Source organism: Crocodylus siamensis, chromosome 5, assembly GCF_052110815.1.
Source record: "Crocodylus siamensis isolate JL-2025a chromosome 5, ASM5211081v1, whole genome shotgun sequence".
In the NCBI taxonomy this organism is placed as follows: domain Eukaryota; kingdom Metazoa; phylum Chordata; order Crocodylia; family Crocodylidae; genus Crocodylus; species Crocodylus siamensis.
In genome coordinates, this window is record NC_143399.1 from 181,482,031 (window position 1) to 181,491,172 (window position 9,142).

The window sequence follows — 9,142 nt, forward strand, 5'->3', positions numbered from 1 at the left end:
AGAAAAAAAAAAAAGCAGAAACTATCTATGTTGCTGAGGAATTGTTTCTGGAAAAAGATGATTTTCAATAGTTTCCAGGAGGCTTTAAAGGATCATATAAGTGCCTTTTTTGTGAGATCACTGTAATTTTATCATCTGTTTTTTGAGCTAGGCAGATGCCTTTGTATTGTCTGTTTGTTATCATGCAAACACTTTGTTTAAAACCAAGATGTGGTTAGCCTTCCTAACAAGGTATATGCAAATTGATACCCATGAGTCTTTGCACAAACTCTGTGGTATCTTTCTGATCCTATGGTAATCATTCACTTAGAAAAACAAGTCTGAAAGCAAATCTATCTGGCTTTAACAAACGGTTCTCTTGTCTTACAGAGAGAGGATGCAAGCCATGGAGAAACAGATTGCCAGTTTAACTGGTCTTGTTCAGTCCGCGCTTTTTAAAGGGCCAAATACAAGTAATAGCAAAGATGCTTCTAGGTAAAAAAAGAATTCATTAAATCTGTTTCTCTGTAACTGTTTAGTGATCAATCAGAAAAAATAAACTTCTGATGTAATGATAGAACACTGAATGCTCAATCATTCTAAAACTTGTTTTATATTATCCTTGGTCATAAGCAGAGGGACAAAATATTCCAGCCAATGAGTAGAGGTTTAACTATTATTCCTGTTGACATTAATGGGAATAATGCAGATAAATCTCTGTGCTTTGTGCTGGAAATGTACCATCTTTTTCACCTGTATTTAAAATAACGTTTTAAGAAAATGAGCCCTAAACTCCAGCAATTTAAATATATATATATATCTTGGACAAGGTAATTGTTGTTTACTGCTGATCAACCTCACTACAAATCTAGTAAAGCTAATCCCTGAAGGTTACTTAAAAATCTGTTTACAAGAAAAAATACAGCTTGGCAGTATTAGACCTGACTTTTTTTTTCTTTGTTTATTTAGTGAGAAGATGGTGAAAATTGTGTCCAGTAAGAGCAGTTTTGACAGCACAGGTAAGAGCATTCATCTTCCACTGGGCAAAATACCCAGACATACCCTAATTCGGAACTCTGTTAATACTAACAGCTTCTCTTCGGGAATGTCAGTGTCAGCTTAACTGCTGTATCAGAAATTAATCTGTGGGTTTTTTTAGACACAGGACATGGGAATCAGTCAAGATGTGTCTACAGTCACAGTACAGCGCTTGGTAGAGAGATTCCAAATTGCTTTAAAGGAGCCAGCTCAGGAACTAGAAGCAGTTTTGGCTGCTTGGCTGTGGCACTCTGCTAGGGCTGATGGGCCCTGCCATTGAAGGACCTAAGTTAGCCCAGATAGAGCATCAGGCTAACACACCTACACGAGTGCTAGTATCAGTGTTAGCTTGGTATCTTTGTGCAGTACAAACACATCTTTAGTATGGTGTTCCCAGAGGTAATGGTAAGGAGAGAGATTTCTTCTTTCAGAATGAAATTCATTCCTAGGCAGAGAGCCAGTGTAGGGTTTCAGGGAGATGCTAGACTGCTGCTTGCTCTCTGCAAAGGTGTGAGGGCACAGACAGAAGTTACATTTGTCATGTGATCGGCCTCTTGAAAGTGCTGTATAGCTCCGCACTTACAGAAGAGCATGGCTGCAGAGAACTTTAAAAATGCCCGATCGTGCAACCATTTGAACCTGATTACACGAGGGTTCAGAGGAAAGCTCTCCAAAGTGGACTGCCTTCATTAACTTCTGTTAGTGCATATTGGGAGCAGGGGCTGGGATGATGCAGTCCACCCCCACACCCGGTGCTGTCTTCAGAACGGGATGGGGAGAAGCAAACAAGATTTTGGGATGTTAACCATATTTTTGGATTATGTCATATTTAAGGCCTCTCTTTTTGAGAGATTTTTGAGTTTTTAGGAGAAGGGAGAAGGAACTGTGAAAAGAACGTTCTTAGTAGTGCATTCAAACTTAGGGAATAGTAGTTCTGCGCATTATTTACAAAGGTGTCAATACTGTATATAGGGTGTCTTCAGCGGCATTACTTTAACTAATCTCTTTCTGTGCCTTATCTCTTTCACTCGCTCTTTGTGATATACTGAAGGCAAATAAAAATGGTGCAGTTCCTGCAAAATTAACTCATTCTGAAAGGAAATGCAGTTACAGTTTTGTTATCAAAGCAGTCATCAGTCATATTAATTAATATCTGAAGATTCTTTTCTCTATAGAACTGCAGTACAATTTCAATACGGCCAATATGCAAACTAGGGATGAAAATATTGAGCAGAGAGCAAACCGAGTCTGATCCTGTAACTGGATCCTTTGAACATGAGCTGATGCACAGTGCCAGTAAACAATAGGTTAATTCTCCAAAGCATCATTTTCCTGTTCTTCATTTTATTATCATTATACATAGGGTGACCATATGTCCCAGTTTGGCTGGAGTCCAGTGAGGAGGTGGAGTGGCACAGTGTGCCAGGCAGGTGGTTGGGCAGGCACCACTGCTGCTGTGCAGCAGCAAGGCAGGTAGATTTATGGTCACCCTATCTAAGATGCCATATCCCTACATTTCTTGCTCCTGCACAGTGGCAGCACCATGCTGCTCTGCCTCCCCACTGAAATCCAAGCCTGGGACTTTTGACCAACCAACCAGGACCATCCTATGGAATCCAGGACTGTCCCAGACAAACTGGGGTGTATAGTCACCCTAATTATATAATAATATTTGATGTAGGCCTTGTCAGTACAGAGATTTGTATGAGACAATAACTAATTAACCTTCTCAATGCCTATGTAAGGTAGCCATGGCGAATATTATTTATTCCCTTTTAAGCAAGAAGGAAATTGAGGCAAAGAGCTGAAATGACTTTCCCATGAAAGGAAATCATCAGGTAGCAAATCAGTTTTCTGACTGAAATTCTCGAGGAAGCCACTGCTGTGCCCCATCCTACCAGTGAAGTAATCCAGTCTACATATCTGTGTTCTTGCTCTAGCCGGACTGTTTCCTGTCTACTGATATCTTGTATTTTGAATAGTTAGACTGTGTTGTCTTCCTGACACTCGGGCACATGCACATGAATGAAACCACTTTTAATAATGTGAAAATCATTAAAATCTGCCCTCTGTTTTGTTCTTTGTATGGCAGTATTGTAATTAGACTTTGCATCTTTTGGGGTTCTAGGTTTCTCCTGTACCTATACTAGTTCACCCCAACCTTTTGTGGTACCGTTGGCAAGGGAAGACGATTGTGATGTCTGCCAGGCTTGAGACATTTTACTCAACTGTTCCATGCTTCTGTCACTAATTTACCTTGGGGTCAGAGTTCAGTTTCTATCCAGGGTAGCCACAAGTGCGGGTCTTCACATAAACTCATCTTCCAATTCCAACTTTTTTAATCAAAATAGATTTTAGTGGAATAGGATAGTGTAAAAGGGAAGGATAAGTACCATACAATCTATCAAAAAGAAAAGCTCTGCTAAGCTAAGCTAAGGAATTATGTTCTAAACTATTGCTGTACCTGAAAAATCCACATAATAGACTAAGCAGAACTTTTCCTATGTCTGTTCAAGGTGCTAAATGCACCAAGTAGGCATGTGAGTAAGATCTCCCCTCTCCTTCATGACCCTTGTTTGGTTTGTCAGCATGTCCTAAAGAAAATCCCTCACTCCTGTGCAACTACAAGTGAATTTGGATTTAAACATTCCTTTATCTTCCAGAAACAGGGTCAGTGACCATCCTATAGCTAGTAGGCAATACCTCCTTTAGTTATATATACACTTCTATGTGACTACAGCATACCTAGCAATCAACTTCAGCAATTTCACATACCACTTTAAGGAAGAAGCTCTGTGAAAATGTTGATTGTGCAATTTTTTCTATAGCATTGATAAACAAAAAGGTGAACGGCCAACCTCTCCTTAGTTGTAAAACAGGTGTGCGGCACAAAACTGACTCATAAAGGTAATACAACTTTTATTTTACATCACAGGTCCCAATGACGGGAGTCTTTGAGGCTAAGGGGGAAAATCAAAATACAAGTCCCTGTTCTGACATGAGTATCCTGCAGGGAAATCAAAAGTTTTATGCAAATCCTTTTAGTTTGTCATTGTACTGAGTCCTTTCACTTGATAAAGAAATTAAAAGTTGATGCTTTTTCACTGAGATGAAACGAGACTATAACTGTCTGCATTTCTCAGGTTTTTTTTCCTCCTTTAGGCTGAGCTCTGTCTTGTTCACACAAGTGTTTTGCATACATCAAAGCAATTATTATAAACCACACACAAGAATTCAAGGAGCAGTGGCCGTCCCCAAGCTGAGCTGTGTATCTCCCAGTGATGTTAATGGGTTTCCCATGACTGGGTCCCAGCTCCTCAAAAGCCAAGGGAGTTGAGGGACTGTTCCTTTAGAAATACTATATAACTAAAAAATGGAACATACTAGAAATATTGTTTGTACTGATTTCAGTCCTCAGCAAGCAGCATACAAACAAGACCCTCTTTCTTTCCCGTCTGTTTATCTCATTAAGTGACAGGAATAGCTAAGGCCCAGATTACTAAAGAAGTAGAGGCCTACTTGGTGTTTCCTTAGATGGGTAAGGGGAAAGGGTCTCAAGCATTTTCTAAAGGGGAGTGTTTCTCTCTCCAAACAACATAGTTACCAGTCTTGGAATGAGGTAGGGTGGGAAGTATTTTCTGCTCATGGTGTTCACAGTTGATCCTGATTAGTGGGTTGTGCCTGGTAGTGTATATCTTCTGCCCTTTGTGAATTCCTTTGCGCCTTTAAATGAATACACCTTTTTTATGACCTGTGTATTAGAAATATTCTCCTGCATATCAGCTTGCTTATCTTGGATACACTGCTGAAAATGGATCCTGCCAGGCCTTGCGTTCTGCTGACTTTTGTAAACTAGCGTGATCCTCAAATCATACTGGTTTATATAAGCTGAAATACTACACAAATATGCAAGATCTTTTGCTGATGAGAACCCTTCTGGATCTGTTTGCAGCAAGTTTCTTGGTGAGAGTTCTAGCTGTGACTTGGAATTACTTCTTAAATTTGTTTGGTGGGTGTGAGTCCAGGTTTCATGGGATCGAATGACTGTTAATGTATCGCATTGGGAAAACTAATTATTAAGGTTGACTTTTTGTTTGTTTGTTTGCTGGCTAAATGGATAGATAGGCAAACAGATTTGGTAAAAATGAACCTTTACCTTGGCTTTCCTGTCTGACCTGGTGCACACTGAAGCCCTCTTTAGCAGCTTGGCTAGAAATATAAAGAGATGCTGAAGGGTCGAGCAGCGGAAGGATAATGGCTGTCTTGTGGCCAAAGCAAAAGAGTAACAGTTATGAAACTGGGTTCTGTTCTTTGCGTGACCATAGAATCCCTTTTGGACCATGAGTGAATTAGAGGTACTTGCCATTTCTGCATCTCCTTTTGCCCTTTGGTTTAAAAATGGGGGTGCCATGCAACTTAGTTCAGTAACCTGTGGAAAATGCTTTGAGACTTTCCAGTGCAAATTATGATAAAACAAATATTTTGTATTAAATACCATTTCCCAGTTGCCTAGCTCTAGCAAGGATCCCTCCACCACAATGGCCCCTGAGCCAAAGCTCCTTCTCTTCTTCACCCCTCCCTGGCTGGTTTTATTTTGGGGCGGGGGGAGGGGGGGTATCACAAGACTACATAGCCTGGCTATGCTTTCAGAAAACAACTACATTTCCCAAATGCCCCTTTTGTACATTTTTATGGCAGTATGAATCTGGAAACCAGTGGCTGGTCCTTGGAGTACTCCCAGGCTTGCTGAAAGATGATGCCATTATTTTATACTCTTAAAGTTCTGCCCTGTTGTGCATCCCAAGCTCTTATTTGAACCTCATGGCTGTGGCCAAAAAGCAGACCAACAAGCAAGAGGTGATGTCCCCAGGAGTAGGAAGGACAGCCAGGTGACAAGAAGCAAGAAAGATTAAATTACAGAAGCTGATTGAGCATTTGTCTTTTAGGGAAGCAGATCACAATCTGACTGTAGGACAGAGAGGATGAGAAGATTAGTTGTGGCCTGGCTTGGAGAAAGAGATTCATGGGAATTAGTCATGCATCTGGCTGCCTATTTATTGGACAGAGTTATTGCTTGGGGAGTTAATGCTTGAGGCAGGGACTAGTAGAGGTTAAGGTTATATTTTTTAAATAAAAAAGCAGAGTTGTGACTAAGGATCCAGACTTTTCCAAACTTCAGAATCCTATTATGCAGCACTTGTGAATAGTCTTCTTTTAAAAACTAATGCAAAAATAAGGAATGCAGAGTGAAGAACCTGAATGATTTTATTGCAAAAAAACCTGATTGCATGTATAGACAATAAGTATTGATATACTGAGGACTCCAGTGTAGAATAGACGACTGTGAAGGACTGCTTATTTCTGAAGCATGACTTTTTAAGTAGCTCCTTGGAAGTCAAGAGAGTATTGAATGATACTGAAGTGTAGCAAAAGTATGTGGCAGCTGATTCAGCAGTGACATGAAAAGTGCTGTTGTTGAAGTACTATGCAGATTTAGCTAGGTAAGGTATAATATTATGGCTTCAAGCAGTGGGTTAGAACAGCTTTTTGTCTGCATGTATCAGGAAGTTGATGGCATGGTAGAGCAGCGTACTTGCATGTGTACAGTATACATCCTTTTACTGACAGGAATAGCTGTAGTGTCTCCAGGTTTTACAAATTGAAATAAAACAATATACACCAGCTCGTGCAAACGCTTTCACTTATTTTGCGATAAAAACAGACCTACATCCTTTCTTTTCAAGTGTTTTCCTTATGGGAAACATTTGAAGAAATGGTAAGGCATACATATTAAAGATGCATGCTGTGCTGTAATCAGTTACACCAGGGATGGGCAAAGTCTGGCCAGCAGTCTGGATCTGGTCAGGAGTGGACTCCATTTCCTAGCTGCCCCTGCACATAGCTGGGGCCAGTCTCCATGGAGACCCCAGCTGCCCCTCTCCTGTGAAAACTCAAAGCTGAGGTTGCTGTAGAGGCCAGCCCCAGCCATGCTGACAGGGTGGGTGGCAAAGCAGGGTGAGGGGCTGCTCCAGAGCTGCTGGGATCTTGTGATGGGAGAAGCTTGCTCCAGAGCCAGGGCAGAGCTGTGATCTGTAGCCTGTGTGCTTTGGGCAGGGCGCAGAGGTAGGGGATTGCAGCTCTGCTCCAGCTCCTTGCAGCGATGACAGCCTGGTTTGGAGCAGAGCCAGAGGTGTAATCCCCTGCCTGCGCATCCCTGCTCAGAGCATACAGGCTACAGATCAGCTCTGCCCTGGCTCTGGAGCAAGCTGCCCCCATCGCAAGATCCTAGCAGCTTCAGAGCACCCCCTGCCCTGCTCTGCCATGCACCCTGCCAGCAGCTGGGGATGGTCTCCATGGCAACCCCAGCCTTGAGCTTTCACAGCATAGGTGTGGCTGGGATCGCCATGGAGACCAGCCCCAACCATGCGGGCAGGGGCTGCTGGGAAATGGAGTCTGGCTGCCAGCCAGATTGGCCATTTTGCCCATCCCTGAGTTACAGATACCGTATCTGCACACTTCATTAGTCAATTTAATTGACTAGTGCTGAGTAGACTGAGCTTAAATATAAAGTTCCCATATTCATTGGTCTCTGTGTGAAATCCATCATGCCATTTTCTATACTAAAGATTTAGCAGGCAAAGAAAAGCTTCTAACTTTAACTTCCGTTTTGTTGCATTAAACGTCAGAGTGTGAGGCAGCAAGCCGTCAACAAGCTTACTGTAGGCAGGAAAAAAATCCACAACAATTGACAAGTTAATGTAGGTTTACACAGGGTGCAGATTTTAAAGATGGTAAAAGGGCTTAGTGTTGAGTGTCACTGGGAAACCTGCAGGCACAGGGTCGTCTTACTCTGTGTGGATGGCATGGATCTGGGTGTGTGAGGGCTCACAATAGATTGGAGTTATTTAGAAAATGAGGTGTGTCCTGTTTACAGTCTCTTACGCTTCCTGTTTCAGGGAAAGCAACCCATGTGGGAAGGACAATTAAGATTATGGGTGTATAGTGAGACTTGCCAAGAGCCAGATGCAATATATATACTGGCTGTTGATGTGGGGTTTGATTGTATTCCATAAAGAAAGCTATTTCCCAGCTACTGGGAATCTAAAAGAAATTGCCCTATCTTTGCTGTACAAAGGAATAATGTATCATGATGAACAGATTTTTGTGCTTACTTTTAAAATTCATGTTGGTATTCTGCAAAAGTGCTTTTTTTTTTGCTGTGGTGGCCTTAAGTGCATTTGTGTATAGATGCCAGTCAGAGTAGAGAGATGAGGGGATTGGAAGGTGCAGCAAATATCTGGAGAATATCAACCAGCGCTAAGTTTTTTCTTCTCTTTTGGGACCTGGCTAAGTTTTTGAAGATGACTGCTAGAAATGTATGACTAGTCATTGAGTAACAAAACCCAGACATCTCTCTGTTTTCACATTTTGCACACCTGCGTGCTTGACTGAATTTCTATCCAATGCTTAATCCACCAACAAATGGGTACTTTGTGGGTTTGACCAGATCACTGGCATTAAAATTTCAACCATGTAGGAAGGAGCCAGGTAGAACCTGGTTACGTCCAAATTTGGTTCCACCATGGTTCTGTTTTGAATTGATTGGTCCATCTTTGGTGTGGCTTCCAATTAGTCTTACATTCATATTGCAAAAAAGGAACCAGGATGTAACCAGTGCAGGGAACAACCCTGTTTTGACCAGGTCATCTGACATGGCTGAGGTTGTACTACAGATGGACCCTAATGCCTCTCATTTCAAGGCAGTTGAGGGAATCACAGACACATCACTTATCCTGAGTGCTGAAGTATGAAATTTACCATCTCCATATAAGATCTGCTGGGCCTGCTGTGTGTGTGTGGGACGGGGGGGGGGGGGTGTGAAAGCAGGGGGAATGGGTATATGACTAGACCTTCACTCTTTGTGAACTGCAGTTTTCCTGGCATTTGCTTGCAGGAGGTGTTCATCTGTCTGGTGGAAAGAATTCATTAGCAACAGTGGAGCCAATGGCCATCAATCATCCTGCTTCTGTCAGCACTACAGCAATGCAAGTCAGTCTGTATGATATGAGGCGCAACGTGTCCGATCTTCGGCTGCAGCTGCACCAGATGAGGCAGCTACAGGTAT

The 9,142-nt window shown here is 42.1% G+C and overlaps 1 protein-coding gene across 23 annotated transcripts in view; it reads left to right on the forward strand.

Annotated features, from left to right (window-relative positions):
• The window catches only part of KIAA1217 (KIAA1217 ortholog), a 684,182-nt gene that overhangs the window by 626,447 nt on the left and 48,593 nt on the right, over positions 1-9,142 (forward strand). For 18 of the 23 annotated variants that reach the window (XR_016442337.1, XR_016442336.1, XM_090047343.1 and 15 more), the window contains 3 exons: positions 370-474; positions 949-998; positions 8,972-9,138. Coding sequence is in view for 21 of the 23 variants with exons in the window: in XM_090047343.1 (XP_089903469.1) it covers positions 370-474; positions 949-998; positions 8,972-9,138 (322 nt within the window). In the remaining 2 variants the exon portion in view is untranslated. The remainder of the gene's footprint in view (positions 1-369; positions 475-948; positions 999-8,971; positions 9,139-9,142) is intronic. The other 5 variants (XM_090047338.1, XM_090047342.1, XM_090047357.1 and 2 more) reach the window with 1 other exon arrangement.